General features: G+C 51.8%; 1 protein-coding gene across 1 annotated transcript; it reads right to left on the reverse strand.

Annotated features, from left to right (window-relative positions):
- Nucleotides 1-1962: 1962 nt before the first annotated feature.
- On the reverse strand, nucleotides 1963-13395 carry SLC5A5 (solute carrier family 5 member 5). Its single transcript, XM_036241122.1, is given in 15 exon segments — nucleotides 1963-2343; nucleotides 4222-4337; nucleotides 4963-5081; nucleotides 6251-6450; nucleotides 6528-6614; nucleotides 7037-7107; nucleotides 7181-7293; nucleotides 8061-8149; nucleotides 9033-9162; nucleotides 9243-9383; nucleotides 9842-9996; nucleotides 11424-11491; nucleotides 11694-11745; nucleotides 12039-12104; nucleotides 13039-13395. Coding segments are annotated over 15 exon segments (1935 nt in total). The 3' UTR covers nucleotides 1963-2172.
- Between the last annotated feature and the right edge of the window lie 5421 nt (nucleotides 13396-18816).

The raw sequence follows: 18816 nt of genomic DNA on the forward strand, positions 1-18816 counted from the left end.
CTAAAAGCAATAAAGAAGGAAAAATAAATAAGTAAAAAAAAAAAAAAAAAGACACAGTCATTGCATTCAGGGCCCATCCTAATTCAGTATGACCTTATCTTAATTTAACTAAGTACACCTGCCAAGACTTTATTTATTTATTTAATCCTCACCCAATAACATTTTTCCATTGATTTTGAGAGAGAGAGAGAGAGAGAGAAACATTGATGTGAGAGAGACACATCAATTGGTTGCCTCCCTCATGACCCTGACCAGGGCAGGGAATCCAACTGCAACCAAGGTAGGTGCCCTTGACCAGAATTGAACCTGCAAATCTTTAGTCCTCAGGCTGATGCTTTAACTGCTGAGCCAAACAGGCCAGGGAAGACATTATTTCTAAATAAACATACATTCTGCCTTGTCCAGTTTGGCTCAGCTGTTGGAGCATCAGCCCACAGATCCATGGATTTTATTCCCAGTCAAGGATAGGTAACTGGGTTGCAGGTTCAATCCCAGGCCCAGGTTGGGGTCATATGGGAGGCAACCAATTGATGTTTCTCTCTCTCACCCACTACCCCCCACCTCCCTCCCTTCCACTCTATCTAAAAAATGAATGGAAAAATATCCTTGGGTGAGGATTAACAAAAAATTTAAAAAATAGTACAGCCAGTGTGGCTCAGTGGATTGAGCGTTGTCCCAGGGACTGAGAGGTCTCAGTTCAATTCCTGGTCAGGGCATATGCCTGGGTTTTAGGCTTAATCCCCAGTAGGGGGTGTGCAGGAGGCAGCCAATCAATGTTTCTTACATGGATGTTTCTATCTCTCTCTCCCTAAAAATTCAATAAAAACATAATTTAAAAAAATAAACTCACATTCTGAGATTCCAGGTGGACATGAATTGGCATGGGGTGGGGGCGGGGGGGCTCTACTGAACCTGGCAGCCCTGTGAAGTGAGCAGGGGGCCATGGGAGCCATGGAAGGTGTGTGGGCAGAGGCAAGTGCAGCCAGCTTTCATGGTCACAGAGAACCCAGGGGCTGGTGCAGGAACATTGTGGAAGCTATCCAGGTGCAAAGGGCAGCAAGGAGGGAGTGCTTCAGGAGAAAGTTTAGGAGGGGCAACAAGTTGCGTGTCTGGGAGGGCATTACAATCACCTTGATGTGGGAGTGGTCACCTCTCTCTGATTATTTAAATACTCAGGTTTATTCACTTGTAGGCTTGGACAAGAGACACAGAAATTTGTACTCAGATCTCACTGAGGCCAGAATAATTTTTCAGAGAGCCAAGGATATCAAGCTTCAGAGTCCATTTATTTGATGTGTGTGGATGAATTCTCTAGCCAAGAGTCAGGAATGTGCACCTGGTTGATTGGACCCTGTACACCACTGATGTGTCCTCAATAGAGCCCCAGCATCATGTAGCACCCAGGCCCATCCCTGATCGACCAGACTTGCTGAATGACCTCAGGCAACCTCATTGAGCTTCAGTTTCTTCCTCTGCAAAATGGGCTCACAGTCCTTAATGAATGAGATGGGGAAAGTGTCCAGACACAGGAGGAAAGCTGAAACGTTATTTCTCCTTCCTCCTCCCAACCTGCTTCCAATGTCAGAGGCCATGTACTGTCTGACTCTTCAAAGAGATGAAAACAAGGAAGGGGTGAAGGAGGAAAAGCTGGTGTCCAACTCTCAATGCACCTCTGGTTTGTTCTGTGACCTCGGCAAAATCCCTGCCCCTCTCTAGTTCTCAGTTTTCCCGCGTGTGAAGTGAGGTACAGGGGACTGGGCCTGAGAACCTCCAAAATCCTTGCTAAGATTCAGACGCCTCTCAGAAAGAGCTGGGGTCTTTCTCAGACCCTAACATTGAACCTGGAGGTTTCCCATGTTGTGCAAAGAGGACTCCAACATCTTTTTATTGTAGGTATGGAAAAATCCGGCCTCATTTTGGGGATGCTGACGGGGGTGCAGCAGCTAAGAGTAGCAGCTGGCTGGTTGGAAGCAGGAATCTGGAAAAAAAACCTCCCGGAGGCGGGGCTTCACCTCTTCCCATAGAGCGGGGACATGCAGTCTGAGCTCATTTGCATATGACATCATCCAGCCGATCAGAGCCGAGGCCGTCTTCCCCTTGCCTGGGATTGGCTCGTAGCCTAGGATTGCCACACCCTGAAGTTCCATTCCAGGTGGTCAGTCCCAGGCTGGCTCAGAGGTCTGTCTCTCGCAGGTCAAGACCACCCTCATGTCCACTGCTGGGGTTCCAGGACCCAGAGCCTGTTCCATTCACCTCCTTCTGCCTCAGGAAGAGCAGCTGGTCCTCGTTGGTGGGCAGGATATTAGAAGGCCTCTTGGCTCTGGGGGGCAGTTCCTCAGCCCCCTGGGGGGAGGAGAGAAGAAAGACTCTTCAGAGACCACTTTTTCTGTGTTAGCTCATCTCCCAGATGGCGACACTGAGGGCCTGGGAGGACAGAACCCTGGGCAGGGTTGCACAATATCCTCTTGTCCAGTGCATCAGCCAGTCCCTTCTGTTTCCAAAAATCTCCATTCACTTCTCTTCCCCATGCCCATGTCACCTACAGTCCAGGCCATCAGAGCTTGAAGGTATGCCTGCCTCCATTCTCTCTCTGACTCTCTGCCTGTTCCCCTTCAAGAAAATAAGTATTTCCCCACAGCTTCTGGAGGGAGCTTTAAAACATTTCAGCCAAATCAATTTCCACCCCCAGGCACCCCCAACCCCAGTCAAACCTGTTCCAGCCTCAGGGCCTTTACACCTGCTGTCCCCTCCACCGAGACTGCCCTTCTTCTTCTGGGAATTCTGGGACTCTATCAATGTCCCTTCTTCCAGGGGGACACCCCCATCATAGTATCCTGTTTTACTGTCTTCCTAACACTCACCCCCTGCCAAGATCCTACTCATTTCTCAGTTTAGTTTTTATCTGCTCGTACTAGACTGTGGGCTTGGACCCCAGCCCAGAGCAGTGCTAGGTATACAGTAAGTGCTTAATAAATGAGAAAACAGCCAGTCCGGTGTGGCTCAGTGGTTGAGTTTCTACCCATGCACCAAGAGGTCACTGGTTCAATTCCTGGTCAGGGCACATGCCCAGGTTGTGGGCCAAATCCCCAGTGGGGGGCATGCAGGAGGCGGCCAGTCAATGTTCTCTCTCATCAATGTTTCTATCTCTCTTTCCCTCTCCCTCCTCTCTCTCTTAAATCAATAAAGAAGAAAAATAAATAAATAAATGAGGAAACAAAAGAAGGAGTCCAAAGCAGGGGCAGGCCTGAATTAGACCCCTCAGGGACAGCATTCCCCAAACTCAAGGCATTCACATAGCAACCACAAGGCTTTGAACAAAACCTGTCTAGCCTGTCACATTTCTTACATAAGATTATCTCTATGTTGATTCACTTTTTTTGTTTGTTAATCCTCACTAGTAGATACTTTTTCCATTGATTTTTTTTTTAGAAAGAGTGGAAGGGAGGGAGGAAGGGGAGAGAGTGAGAGAGAGAAACATCGATGTGAGAGAGACACACTGATTGGTTGCCTCCCACAAGCACCCTAACCAGGGCTGGGGATGAAACCTGCAACCCAGGTATGCGCTGACAGGGAATCTAACCCATGACGCTTTAGTGTGCAGGCCAATGCTCTAACCACTGAGCTGGTGCAATGACTCACTTTTGAATTAAGTAATTCTATTTTCAGGAGAAACTTTTTATTATAATAATAATAATTATTATTATTATTTGTTCAGATAGAGTGGGAGGGGGAGAGAGAGAGAAACATCGACGTGAAAGGGACACATCGAGCGGGCCACACACATGACCCAACCAGGGCCGGGGACAAACTGCAACGGAGGTATATGCCCTTAGCGGGAACCGAACCTGGGTCTCTCTGGACCGCAGGCCGACACTCTTACCACTGAGCCAAACCAGCTAGGGCTCAGGAGAGACTTTAAATCAACACCCTAAAGGCAAACCAGTTTCACCTACCATAGATTGGAAGTAAGTGTAAAAACAGATACAATGAAAATGAAAATATCAACTTCTGCTTAATCTTTGTTAAAGGGGATAATAAAAAGTGTTGAAGACACATCAGCTCCCAACTGAGTCTTTCCACTGGACGTAACAAGAAGCTGAGAAAGACAGTGACTCATCATGTCATTTCTTAAGTTGTGGCCATGCCCAGAGCATCCCAAACTACTTTATAGCTACTTTACTGTCCCTTCTCCCACTCTGGGAGCCCAGCCCTGAGACTGACCTTCACCAAGCTGTCATCCTGGGAGGACATTTCTTCCTTGGGCACCACTGATGCTGTCTGCCATGTGAGGTCCCACCACAGCAGACCAGGACCCAGGGCACTGCGCTTGGTCGGCCCTGGGGGTCAGAGAGAATGGAAGTAATTTAGTGAGGGATGGTGGAAACTGGAGATTGGGAAGGCAAGGGAGAGCTCAAATAGGTTTCAATCCCAGATCTGATAGTGACCCACTGGGGGAATGCTGGCAAGCCTCTGCCCCACTCTGGGAGGTTTCAGTATGTGATTTTGTTCAAAACACAGAGACAGATTCAATAAAGGCCTGTTAAATGTAAAGTCTACACTCAGAAAGCGAGGACAGGTGCTGTTATTCTATTGATTTCTCTTGATCTCTTTCTGCTTCTTTGTGGGGTTCACAATTCCCTGAGGGATGTGGAGTGGTCAAGGCCCTGATGAGAAGCTATTTCAGCACCGTGGACAGCACCCGTGACACACTCCCCCCTTACATTCTCTAGCAAGGACTTAATCTTTGGGGATGTTTCAGTTTCTGTCTTTGTGAAATAGAACAAGCCCTGCAAGGTGCAGGATTCTCCTGAAGGTGATACAGCATAAAGGGAGAAAGATGTGTCCACTGTACAGTGGCTGCTTGACCAATGGGAGCATCCTTTCTCTTCTTCCTGCCCAGTGGGTCTTGGAGGCAGAGGGAGGCACAGGGTAACCTCTGAGGAAGACACAAGCCCTGCTTACCTGTCAGGTAGCTGATAAGAGCTCCACACAGCACAGTGCTCAGTGTGCCCAGGGCACCATAATAAAGATAAGAAATGGCATAGAAGCTATCAGCCAAGGTGGGTCGATCAGGGTCCATTCTGGGGGTGGGAGAGGTGAATATGAATCTAGGAGTCACTCTCAATCCATTCCCTTCCTTTCAATTTCACTGCCATGGCCTAGCCTGGTCCTCCATTAATGGTCACCCAGATGTGTGCAGTAACCAATACTCCTCTCTTGCTATCCTTCCCTCACCCCCAGGTTTTCTCCATACAACCAGAGGGGGTTTTACTAAAATGTAACTCAGATAACCTCCTGCCTCTGCTTATTATCCTTCATGGCTCACTACTGTTCTCAGAATAAAACCAAACTGAACTCGTAGAAGAAAACATAGGTGTGAATCTTTATGACTTTGGGCTTGGCAATCGTTACTTAAATATAACACCAAAAGCACAAGCAACCAAAGAAAACAGATAAATTGGACGTCATCAAAATTAAAAATTCCACTCCTAGGTATAGACAGAGAGAAATGAAACATATGTCCACACCAAAACTTGTACATAAATGTTCATAGCAGCACTAGTCACAATCACCAAATAAGTAGAAACAACGAAAATATCCATCTACTGTTAAATGGACAAACAGAACGTGGTCAGTCCACACAAGAAAATGTTACTCAGCCATAAAGAGAAATGCAGCACTGACAGCACTACAATATGGATGAACCTGGAAAACACCAAGCTGAGTGAGAAGTCAAACAGAAGGCCACACACTGTATGATTCCATTTATATAAAGTGTCTAGAACAGGCAAACACATAGTGACAGAAAGATTAGTGTTTGTTAGGAGCTGGGGGATGTGCAATGGGGAGTGACTGCCAATTAATACAGGGTTTCCTTTTGAAGTGATGAAAATTTTCTAAAGTTAGATAGTGATGATGGTTGTATAACCATGTGAATATACTAAAATCTACTTTTAAAAGACTAATTTATGGTCTGAAAATTATATCACAATTAAAAACAAAACAAAAACAGACCAAATTCCTCTGGTTGGACCTCATCTCCCATCTTTTCTTCTTCCTTTAAATCCACCCCAACCTCATCATAGCCAGCGCACTAATTTGAACCTGGCCTTCGCATTTTCCTATCCCTCCATCCCTCAGCTAGAAATGCCCTTCCCTCACCTCTTCCCAAACCCTGCTCCTCCTCCTCATCTGGGACTCAGTTTAAGAGTCCTGTCCTGATCACATTCCCTCATGCCAAGACTCTCACGCTCACCTGGTGGGCCCACTGGAGTCGTTGGCAATGAGGAGCGGGCCCAGGAAGCCAGAGGCATTGGCTGAGGGCCCTGCACAGCCGGCAGCTGAGGATGGCAGGACCCCCATGGACTTTGCTTTGGGCGGGTACAGAGTGGCGCCCACGGCCACCCACAGTGAGAACAACAAGCCTGCTAACAGCCCAGAGAGGACGCCCTGGGAGAGGAGCCAGAGTCAGCCCACTGGAGAGTCTGGCCACGCCCCCAGCCCCTCGGCAGCCTGCCCCCACTCACCGGTGTGTTGCAGGCCGGGAGGAATATTCCCAGAGTGAAGGCTCCAAGGAGGGGGCCACTGAGGACACCCATGACAGTGAAGGAGCCCTGAGGGAGGGGGTGGGGCTGTGACTGAAGGCAGAGCCACCCCACCTCTCTAGGCCTCAGTTTATCCACTGGGAAAGCAAGACCTGAGGAATCCTACTGTGGACCTGAGACTCCTCCATGCCTCAGCTTCCCTAAAGCAGATAGGATGCCCTGTTTCTGTCTCTCTCCCCTGGGTTGGAGGCAAAGATGTCCATTCTCTCTCCTAACTGATGCGATTCCATATCCCACATCCATGATTCTCTTCCTGCTCTCAGGCCACCCTCCCCCACCTCCCCTCACCTTTACCTAGATGGCTGCAGGAAGTATCCATTCGCTGGTGGCAGACGGAACCCAGAGAGTATATGAACCTCTCTAACCTCAGTGCAAGGTAGAAGATGCCCCACCTCTTGGGGAGATGGAGCAGGGTTGGGGAGAGGGCTCACCTGGAGAACACCGCCCCCCAACAGTGAGGACAGAGCTGCCACGGTGATACAGGCCAAGCCATATATGAGCGCTGTAGTGATGGGGACGGCACTGTCAGTGAGGAGAGGCTGCTCTGGCCCTCCACCCAGGTCCCCCAAACTCACAGAGGCCCTTGGAGATGATTATGAGTCTCCGGGGCGCCAGGCTGGGCAGCCATGGTTTGATGAGGTCCTCCACAGTGACCGCAGCCATGGCATTGATGCTGGTGGAGGCGGTGCTGGGGGGCACGAGGGGGTGGGAGAGGGGTGTGGTCAGGCCACATCCAGAGATTGGCCACAACATCTCTGGGGCCCACCTGCTGGGGAGGCCCCCAGCTGCCCACACCATCTGACCTGCCAAGACTCACCTAGTCCAAGGGCAGAGGCATGGGTGTCAAACTCCCTCAAGAGTGGAGGAAATGACCACACCCCCATCCCTACATCAGACTCGAGACCCCCCCCCCTCACACACACACACACACACACACAGGAGTAGGGATACCCACAACCAGGGACACGAATGACAAAAGTCTTGCTACAGAGCAATAATGGGGTGCAGAGAACTGCCACATGGGACCCTGGTCACCCTATGGCCAGAAGTCATGGGAGATTTGAAACCACCAGAATGTGCGGCCCATGAGGGCAGGAGTAGGGGATCACTTGGTCACAGCTGTGCTTCAGGATTTAAAACAGCAGGTTTAGAACATAGTAAGTGCTCAATAAACATTTGTTTGGGGAAGAAGGACAGAGAGAAGGAAGAAAGAAAGAGGGGCCTGGAGTGGCTGCCAGGTGCTAAGAAGCTGAAGACCCCACAGTTGAGGTCTTTGTGCCCAGAGTGTGCCCTTTGACAGAACCACCTGAGCTGCCTGCTAGGAACCAAGCAGGAACTGCAAATGGTAGACACGTCCAGAGCATTGTATCCTTAAGGGGTAGGGGTGAGGAGGCTGGTAGGGACAAGACCCTGAGGGGCTGGGACATGACTGAGTGAACAATCAGGGCCACTCACCTAAGGGTGCCACTGTAGGCACAGGCCAGAAAGAGCCCAGGGACCCCAGGCAGGTTCCTGAAGATGTCCAGCACGAGCAGGGGCATGTACTGAGGGGAGGTGGGGATCAGACATCAGGACAAGAGCTGGAGGCTGGGGCTTCTGTCTGTCCTCACCCTGCCTGTACCCAGCGCCCAGACTGGGCTCACAGTGGGCATTTTGTGTGTTTGTTGATGAGCTGCATGCACCTGTGATTGTCGCTGAGCCCCACCATGCATAAAGCCCTGGGATCCACCTGAGGCAGGGTCCTGTGTCACCTCCATTTATTGACAAGGACAGTGAGGCTGAGAGGTGCAACCCTGCCTGAGGTTGCATCAGGTGGTTGGGATTCTGATCCCAGAGGACAGTAGATGTAATAGCCTTGCAGCCTCTGCCCACTCCGAACCCCATGGCTAGAGAGCTCCAGCTGGGGTGTGACCCAGGCAGGGGTCCTGGCCCTGGCACTGCCCTTGACTTGCCTGTAGACCTTAGGCAGTGCCTTCTACCCCCCACCTCAGTCTCAGTTTGCTTATCTGTAAAGAAGGCACCATGACATCCTTGGCCTCATTGTATGCTGAAGGCTTTGATGGGAAACTGTTTGCGAAGGGAACAGCATGAGGCATAGAGTCGGGTTTGGGACATGGGAGCTGGTCATTATTATTAATTTTAACACCATCACTGTGTGCTGGACCATGGTTTCATCTTCTCCATGATACCCCTCAGAGAGTCTGACTCTACATCTGAGTGTGCTCCTCTCCTGCTCACATCCACCATGGCTCCTCATTGACTCTCAACTTCATCTTCCCCATTCCTCCTAGATTCTCCTCTGAGCCTAGTTCTCTCCTGCCTCTGGACCTTTGCATAGGCTGCTAGGAAGGCTTTTCAACCTCATCCATATTGAGGTTCAGAGTGTGGATGGGTCAGGAGTGGCCTAGAAGGCTGGACCAAACTCACCTGGTCGGGGGCTGAAATACGCCCTGTGAGGATTGGGTCGCAGTCCATATAGAATGTGAACATGACAATGCCACAGCCAGCAGCAGTGGATACAATCAGGAACAGGCCCACCTGGTTGATGAGCAGGGCCCTGTGGGGAGGTGTGCCTCAGGCTAGGGGTGGAGGACAGCTCATGCTAGAGGCCCCCACCCTGCCTCCTCAAACACTCACAGCTTGGCTTGCTTCTCTGTGTGGCAGGCCACGTAGCGCTGAACCTGTGCTTGGTTCACGCCATACATTGAGAGCCACACCAATGTGCCGCCCACCACGAAAGTCCAGAATGTGTAGCGACTCCGTGGGTCTGGGTCAAAGCTGAATGAAGACAGGGCAAGTCATCCATGTGGGGATGCCACACTGAATTCTTTCTCCCAAGGGCCCAAGATGGTCATTTTCCTTAAGGGCCTTAGGGGACATTTGGGGTGGGTTTAGAAGTGTGATTAGGAGTTTGACAGATTGAAAATTCATTTGTTTGTTCACTGAGTCATCTCTGTATGCATTTTAAAACCATTCTTTCTGTGCCCAGCTGGAACCTCAGAGAGACTTCAGTTCCCAGTCTGGCCTGGAGGGTAGGATAGGGCAGAGGTCTGGGCCAGGTGAAGGGGTAGGGAGTAGGGGAGTACAGAGAGAAGAGCCAGGGTACTATCTGTGGGGAGTCTGTGGAAGAAATCAGGGAGGGTTTCCTGGAGCCAGAGGCATTGGCTGGCTTGTCCTAGGGCAGAGGGATGCCAGCTCCATCATTTTACAGTATGCCCCTCTACATTTTTACTCACTCCATCAGGTTGATCCTTGAGTGGTTCTGGGCAAGCTTGAATACCTGCCTAGGCCCACCCACAAGCATGGTTCCACGAACCAGGACAACACAAAAACCAGCCAGCATCACCACAACCTGGAACACATCAGTCCAGATCACAGCCTTCATGCCACCCTGCAGGATGTAACAGAGAGGAAGGGGATGGAGTCAGACAGGGACCTGTCTGGGGCCGGCAGAACAGGACAGAATGAGGCAAAAAGGGGTCAGACGGGAGACCTGGCTGGGGCCAATCTGGCCTGGCCTCCAGCAGTAGCTAGGACCAATGCCCCTCTCTGCCTCAGTTTCCTTATCTGTAAAGTAGGGTTAATAACAGTATTCTCAAAAAAATAAAATAACAGTATTTTCCTGCCCTCACCGGTGTGGCTCATTTGGTTGGAGCCTTGCCCTGTACACGGAAAGGTGGCAGGTTTAATTCCAAGTCGGGTCACATACCCAGGTTAAGGGTTTGAGTCCCTGTCAGGGCAAGTGTAGGAGGCAACTGAATGATGTTTCTCTCTCACATCAGTGTTTCTCCCCCTTTCTTTCTCTTTCTCTCTCTCTCTCTCTCTCTCTCTCTCTCTCTTTCCCTCTCTAGAATCAATTAAAAAAATAACAGTACTCCCCTTATTATGATGTAAGAATTCAAAGAGTTAATATGAGAAAATATTTGGAATGGCACATAGCACATATAAGTGTTCAATGAGTGATAAATGCTACTATTATTATTACTACCATTATTATCAGCTGCTGTTTTTACCCTTCCAGCCTCCATGCCTTTACATTTGCATGGCAGCCCCTGGATTTTCTTTTGGAGAAGCCCCTTCTCCGCTCACAGGCTGTTCAGGTGAAACCAATAAGCTCCCAACTCCAGGAATAGTCAATTAGAATATCCCAACCCAAAAAGGTGAAGGGATTAAGCAAGAAACAAAATACAAACAAACAAACAAACTCAGACACAGAAAACAGCATGGTAATTACCAGAGAGGATGGGGGATTGAAGTGGTAGAAGAGGGTATAGGGAAGATAAATGGTGATGGAAGGAGACAACTTGGGGTGGTGAACACACAATACAACATATAGATGATTTATTATAGAACTGTACACTTGAAACCTATATTATTCTATTAACCAATATCACCCCAATAAATTCAATTTAAAAAATTCCAACCCCCCCAAAATCCCAGTCCCCCATACTTCTGCTCATTCTGCACACAAGACCAGAGCCAGCCAAACAGAGCCCTCCTGGACTTTAGCCAGCCCATCCTGAGATAGGAACTCACTTTCTGCCCAAAGGGGTGGATGCATGAAGCAGATGGAACCCCTAGAGATGGGAGAAGTACACAGAGGACACTCTGGATCCAGCCAGGCCTGAAGCTACCTTATCCCTGGACTCTAACCAATAAGTCTTTAAATATTCTTTCATTATGAAGATGAGGAAACAGGCCCAGCTGGGACGGGGCTTCCTCAGGAGGAAGGAAATGTAGAGAGTGTGGACAGCCAGACCAGGGTCTTCCCTACCCAGCGGGCATGGAGCCCCAAGTGGGGTGAGGAGGGTCACTCACCACAGTGGTGTAGAAGGTGCAGATGGCTCCAGTGGACAGGAGTGATGCCCAGATATCCAGCCCGGTCACTGTCCAAGGAGACCCCCCCACCCCGCATTAGGCCACCGAGTGGGATGCAAACTTGGCCTTCAGTGTCTTGGGCTCTCCTCTCTCCAGGAGGAGCCTTCCCTCCCATGTGTCTCTTGGGACAGCCCCTGCCCCCTTCTCTGGTATAGCCTGTAAGCCTTTGCTCCCTCACAGACACCCTCCCCTGATCTCCCAGAGTCAAACCTTGGTTCAGGATGAGCGCAGGGGCGTAGATCACGATGCCAGTGTATAGCACCTGCAGGTGGGAAGGGGAGGTAGGGTAGTGGTATCGGTGACTGGGTGAGGAATAAATCCAGAGATGGGAGAAGGGTGTTTGCGGTAGGGAGGAGGCAGGTGCGTGGGGCCATGCATGTGGGTGCTGGGTAAGGTTGGGCATAAGAGGGAGGCTAGTTGGCCAAACCTGTAGACCTGACTGCAATGGGAGGGCCTTGCAGGGTAAAAGCGGGGTCATGAAGGATGGGGTAGGGTTGTGGGTGGGGCAGATGAAAGCAGGACCCTGCAGGAGAGGGTAGGGCCCAGGCCACTTACTGTGGCCACCAGGTACTGCAAGGTTCCACAGAGCTGCACAGTGCGGCTGAAACGCAGCTCCAAGTACTGCAAAGAGGAGCCGAGGGCTTGTAGTTACCTAGACAGATCCTACCCAGGGGCTGGAGATCTCTGGGTTCCTTTACCTGCTCTCTTAGTTTCTGCCCTCCCTCGGGAGGCCAACTTTGCTCTCTGTACTCTTGCCTGTGGAAGCATCTGCCAAGCACACACACTCTGACCAGTCTTCACACACCTGTGTACACACACTATCCCCATGCCTGTCCTCACAGCGTGTGCCCAGGAGGACTGTCAATAAATGTGTACATGTCTCCCCTCACTCATGTCTGATTGCTGGGGCTTTGGACTGCTGTGCAGGGGTACACAAACGGGCTTCTTCGTGCTTTCGTGCCCCCCCCCCGCCGCCGCCCCAGGGCATACAAGTGGGCAGAGTTCTGGGAAGAAGCCCCAGGCATTGAGGCGAGGGACAGGAAGGAGCCGAGGAGCCCTGTAGCCACAGTTTTAGTCACTTCACCCACGGACTGAAGGATGGTCCTGTGATTAGCAGTGATGGACATTTGGGACATCTGAGCAGAGGCCTGCCCCTTGCCAAAAGTAGAAGAGGGGAAGTCGGGTTTGGAATCACAAGCCTACAGCCCCTCAAGCACTCAGGTGTCCCTACGCTGAGGCATATGAGGGAGGAGGACAGGTGTGAGCCTGTCCACACATGAGTGCAAACCTGGTGGCCCCACACCCTGCGGGCTTCCACCAAGAGAACCAAGACACCTGCTCCTCTTCCTCCTTCCTGTCCCTCGCCTCAATGCCTGGGTCTTCTTCCCAGAACTCTGCCCACTTGTATGCCCTGGGGCGGCGGGGGGGTGGGGGCGGGCAGCACGAAGAAGCCCGTTTGTGTACCCCTGCACAGCAGTCCAAAGCCCCAGGCTCCCCCCATCGCGTCCCTACGTTCCCAGCCAGGCTGGTCCCACTCCCGGCCCCTTCCCGTTACCTGGTAGGTGCTGGTGAGGCCCAGGCGGTAGAAAACTGGCAGGTAGAAGGCGGCGGTCAGTAGGGAGTTGAGCAGCTGGCCCAGGCACATCCAGAGGAACTTGAGGCCATAGCGGTAGGCCTCAGAGGGTACGCCCAGCACTTGCACGGCTGACATGAAGCTGGCGGACAGTGAGAGGCCAACTGGCAGGGCCGTCAGGCGCCGGCCCCCTGTAAAGAAGTCCTCAGCGCTGCGCTGCCCGCCCCGCGCCAGCCCCACCCACAGCCCGATGCCCGTGGACACGAGGAGCATGAGCGCAAAGACCCCATAATCCCAGGCTCCAAACGTGGCGGGTGCCCCTGCCCCAGCGGAAGCCATGAAGCGCAGGTGCAGGGGCCAGGTGCGACCCCGCCCACCCCGTGCGCCCGGCCTGGGGAGGTTGGTGGTGGAGGAGAAGGCAAGGACCGAGAGAGGTAGGAGGATGCTCAGCCTCCGCACGAGGCGCACGCCTGTTCCCTTTGGTTCCCGGCGGCCCTAGCTGAGGCTGCCTGCTTCCCTGTCTCTCCTCTCTGTCTACACGGTTGCCTCCGCTGTCAGTCTGTCCACGTCGCTTCCCTCTCCGTCGGCTGCCCCTTGAAGTCGTGTGTCTGCCACCCGGGCTCTGTCCCTCTCCCTGGGAACCGCGTTCCGCGCTGACTCAGAAGGTCTCGGTGGGGCTTAAAGAGGTGGCCCAAGGCGGCGGGCTGCGGCTTTATTGGGCTTCCGCGGGGTCAGCGAAACTCCTCCCCCAGACTTGCCCGCACTCTTTTCCTCCCTGGACTGGATTGGTCACGTGAATGGCTGCTGGAGGTTGTGTCGAGGAGGCTTCGTGTGGCACTTTCCCCTGACCACGGGCTGTTAATGTCTCCCTTTAGCTGGTGGGGAAACTGAGGCTCAGAGAGGGCATGTCACTCACCCAGGCCACACAAGCTGGCAGCTGTGGCTCCAGCATTGAACTCCGGCTGTGCTATAGTACCTTGGAGCCACCAGGAGTTCACTCTCCCACAGGGCTGAAGTTCACTTTCAAGTGTGCGGGGTCCTCTAAGGAAAACTGGACCCTCCTTTCTCTAGACCCTAGTGGGAGTGCATCACCAAACCCCTCACTCTGGCTAAACCGGATGGAAGACATTGGGGTTCAAGTCCTTAGTGCATATGTACTAGAGAAGGTGTGCTTTCTGGGCCTCAGTTTCCCCATCTGTAAATAGGGAAAAAAGAGCTCTGGTCTCAGAGGAATAAATTGAACACTCCTAACACAAACCTGGCACAGACAAAGTAACTTTCATTCTTTTCTTCATTTATTCGTTGGCTCCTTGTCAAACATGCACAGAGCATCTGCCCTGTGCTGGGCATACTGTACAATGAAGGTCATGGGGAGGGGCTGTCAGTGGCAATGAACCCGAATAAATGGTGGACCCATGAGTACCTGGGGAGGTAGCATCTAGCACATGACTATCACACAAATGAGGAGACTGAGAGGGGAAGTCGCTTGTCTGGGATCATGCGATCAAAGGACCCAGACACTGTCATCTTGAGGCCCTTTGATGGGGGACCCGGAGGGATTTTGGCCTCTGGAGGCTCTAACCTCTGGTGCGCCCTCCAAAAGCTGGGTACCCTCCTCTGTAAGCGGGCGGGATCTGAGCATCCGCTAGAGCACTGTCTCGTCCTCTCCAGCCTCTGTCGCCCCCTGGTGGTCCCCTCTAGCATACACGCGCTGCCCCAGCTGAGTCCCGTGTACCCCGGGCCTTCACGAGTGTCCCCGAGACTCTCTTCTTTATATATGCAATGTGTAGGCCGTCCTCCTAGGGCTCCGACACCACTACTGTCACAGAGCCCTATCTGTTGCCCGCTGGCTTGCACCCTCCACCCACACCAGGAGGGTGTAGAAGACACCAACTTCCTCTTTCTTCCACCTCTATTATTTTTCCGGGTTCGGGTTCGGGCGCCGCACCCTCCTGTAAAACCTACTGGGGCAGGGGAAATCCCGGCGGGGGATCTCTTCCTGCAAAGCCATGAAAACACATGCAAATTGCTATCAGCAAACCTGCTCTGTCTCCCCAGGGAGGTTCTTGGAGGGAGTACTGTTTAGTGCCAGCACCGGTCTTCCTCTACTCTACCCTGGAGTGGGGGTCCAGGTCACAGACTGACACCTGGGTTGAGGTCCGTTCATTGAACACCTACTGTGGGAGATGCCCTGCACCAAGTGCTGGGGACAAAAGTGGGCCCCTTGGGCACACAGAATCATGATACTGACCCAGCCAGCAGATGAATACCTACCTCAGAAGCTGATAGATGACAGGAGTGATGATCTGGGGACAACCATATGTAGGGCTTCTGATTAGGGTACTCCCCTGGGGTGGAGATTTACAAGAGAATGAGCAGAGGATGAGCTACATGGGAAGGGCCCTGAGGTGGAAAGGAGCTGGGCAGGGAGGGCCGCCAGGGGAACTTGAGCCTTGGTGATGGATGTGGATTTTATTCCAAGGGCACTGGGGAGCCACTGGAGAGTCTGGAAGGAAGGAGGGATCTAATTAGTGAGGCCTAATGAAGTGGACCTAATAATAGGCCTAATGAGATGGGGAGAAATGCGTGGATTCACATTCCAGAATTCTGGGATGTGAGAGGAGGCGAGTTGGGAGCCCTGAGGGATAGGCAAGACCATCTCCTGTGCCTGCTGGGGAGTGGGGGCCAGGAAGTAGGGTGGGATGAAGTAGCACCTTAATGGGAAGGGAAAAGGGGGCAAGACAATCCTGAAGACCCAGCTGCTGCAGTCTGAGAAGGGGCAGGAATGTTGGGGTGACACTTGTGTATCTGCCACCCTCATCGCTGCCCAGTGCTTGGGCATCCCCAGTGCTCCCATGGCTCCCTGGAGACATGGCAAGGGTCAGGGATGAGAGGTTGTGAGCTACTCTGGCTCCAGCATGGTCTACTGGGTCCCTAAACTTGTATCCTGCACTCAGTAAAAGCAAAACTTTATTACCCCTGGTGCCATCACTGTGAGATTCCAGGAGTCTAGTCTTTTTCTTTTTAAATGTATTCGTTTTAGATACAGAGAAGGGGAGAGAAACATCAATTTGTTCCACTTATTTATGCATTCACTAGTTGATCCTTTCGTGCCAGCAGAGAATTGAACCTGCAACCTTATATACTGGGAATGCTCTAACCATCTAAGCTACCTGGCCAGGACCCAGGAGTCTAGTCTTGAGGACTCTATGATCCTGAATCTTAAGTCTCTCTGGGTTTCAGGATGTGTTGGGTCTACTGGGGCCCCCACTCTTCTTGCTTTGGTACCTGCTCTGAAGGTTCTAAGAAGCTGGGTGCAGGGTGGGTCAAGGAGGAGAGGTGTGTGTCTCTCCTCCAGGGATCCCTGTCTTGCCCAGGTGTGTCACCTAGACATGCCCAGCAATGGGTCCTGGGATGCCTCAGCACCTGAGGCAGTGGGAAAGGTGCCCTGGGTTCCTGCCCTATCATTTCTGGGCGGACCAGAGTGGCATCAGCAATCTAAGTGCCACTCTGTCTCACATGCCCCACCTCCTAATTCTGGCCTTCACTCTGGGCGGTCCCAGCACACACAGTGGAGACTGGGCTCAGTTCAGTGGCCTCCAGCCCCAGCCAGTGTCCCACCAGCTGCTCTCTGCAGGGTTTGTAGGGAATTGCCAGGTGGGTGGTTACATGGTAGAGGAGTCTGGGCAAAGTGGTAATGAGGATGAGCAGATGGCAGGGTGGGTGGCTGAAGAGGGTGAAATTAGAGCTGAGCTTACTATTCTCAGTTTAAGGACCCTCAATAATGGGAATGACCCCACGCCTTGCCTGGCAGGGCCAGAGTTCTCCCAACTGGCTTCCAGGCTGGAATATGGATGACGCCTCAATGGAGCCCTAAAGGGATGAGGTGCCTGGGCCTTTGTGGGGTCTTGGACTTGCACATTCCTGGTAGTACATCCTGGACTCCCTGTCTCTAGCCTATCTGAAGCTTCCCCACCCCCAGAACTAAGCAATCACTACTCCCACTTTACATAAAAGAAACTAGAGCGGTGACTTGCCCCAGAGACAGCCATCAGGGCCCACCTCCAGGCCACATCATGACTTTGCAGCCACACAGGGTTAAGAACCCAAACTCTTTCCACCTCTTTGCTGGTGTGTGGCTTTTCATGGCCTAGGATGGTCGCTGGAGCACTGGCCATTATGGCTATATTCCAAATAACGGATATTCCCTGGAAATGAAACACATCACTACTGTGATCACATGGCCACCCCTAATTGCAAGGTAGGCTGGGAAACTTTCTGGGTGGTATTTAGACATGTAGATCCTATTACTGAGGAAAAACATTATTTGGGGGAACTAGTTTCTGCCAGAAACCACAATAGATTAACAAAATCCACAAGCACTTATTTGCAACATGGGGGAAATTTTCTCCCAAGTTTTTACAAATCAATAGAGACAACCAGCAGCTAGGCAATCAACCAAAGTCATACAAATAATCTTAATTTGGGCTGGGGGAGAAAAAGCACCAGCTTCATAAAAGCAAATCCAAAATGTTTTTTTTCAGTGCCAAAAATCAATTACCTGACACTGTAACACGGACTTTAGCATAGTTGCCCATTAAGACACAGATGGCGGGATATCCACTGGCCATCACTGCCCTTTTCTGGGTCCCACAAACTTACCAAAGTTCTGCTGGGGACAGTGACATATGTAGTCCCAGCCCTCAGTCTGGTGAGGGACAGAAAACCTAGTGATATGAATAGATGTATGGTTCAGAAACATTAGAGGCAAAACTAGTGGTGACCTGAGGAGAGCAGCCCAGGTAGTAGGCTCAGCTAGTGCACAAGCCCAGAGGCTAGGAGTCAACTGTGCTGGAACAGCAGCCAAAGCAGCTACGAGAGCCCTGGAAACCTGGGGACCCACTCGAGCATCTTTCCTGTGAGAATGGCTGGCTGTGCACAAGTTGTGCTCTGGGCCACTGGCCTCTCCAAACACAGGTGGGTTTGAAGTTGTTTTTTTTTGGTAAACCAGGGATGTCATACTATATCCCTCCCTGTGGGGTAGCTGTTTTCCCTACTCAGGACACCCCAGGCCTGGCTGTATGCTTTTTGTGACTGGTCTTCCTGATCCATGGTGGGTCCTGCACAGCCTGTGCCCCCCAGTGCATGCACCCCAAGCACTGTTGACTGAGTAAATGTGGTAGGTAGCCTGGACACCAATGCTCAGAGGAGCAGGTACTCCCAAGGCCTGTGCCTCAATCTCCTTGTTGAAGGCTCAGCCAAGGTAGGATTAACTTCTTGAAGTGGTTTTCTGGAAACAGATGACCTCAAACACCTTGGACAGAATCAGAGCAGCTTCATTCAAGGTGCCCTAAGTGGGGAAGCAGCAGAACCTTAGCACAGCAGGCTCATGTCCCTCTTGAGCACCACCTCCTGTCTACTCTGAGGACCTTGGAACCAGAAACCAAGTTTTAGGCCAGGAGAGGCCCCAGGCAGAATGAATCAGTCCCAGTATCCTGATTCCCTGAGTGTCCAGCTGCCACATCTCACCACCAGAAGAATGGGGGGGGGGGGGGGATGGAGGCCTGTGTTTAATGAGGCAGAAGGCACAGATTTGGGGGCCAGACCTGTGGCCTACAATGCACCTCCAAGCTCACAGCAGAGGGCTGCCTGATAGGGCTGCAAATGCAGCTCTCCCAGGACCCCACCCATGACAGTGTCTCACTAAACAAAGCCTCAGAGAACTGAGTGGGCAGGAGAGATTGGGGGTGAGACCCTCAA

This window comes from Molossus molossus, unplaced genomic scaffold (assembly GCF_014108415.1).
Source record: "Molossus molossus isolate mMolMol1 unplaced genomic scaffold, mMolMol1.p scaffold_m16_p_4, whole genome shotgun sequence".
Classification (NCBI taxonomy): domain Eukaryota; kingdom Metazoa; phylum Chordata; class Mammalia; order Chiroptera; family Molossidae; genus Molossus; species Molossus molossus.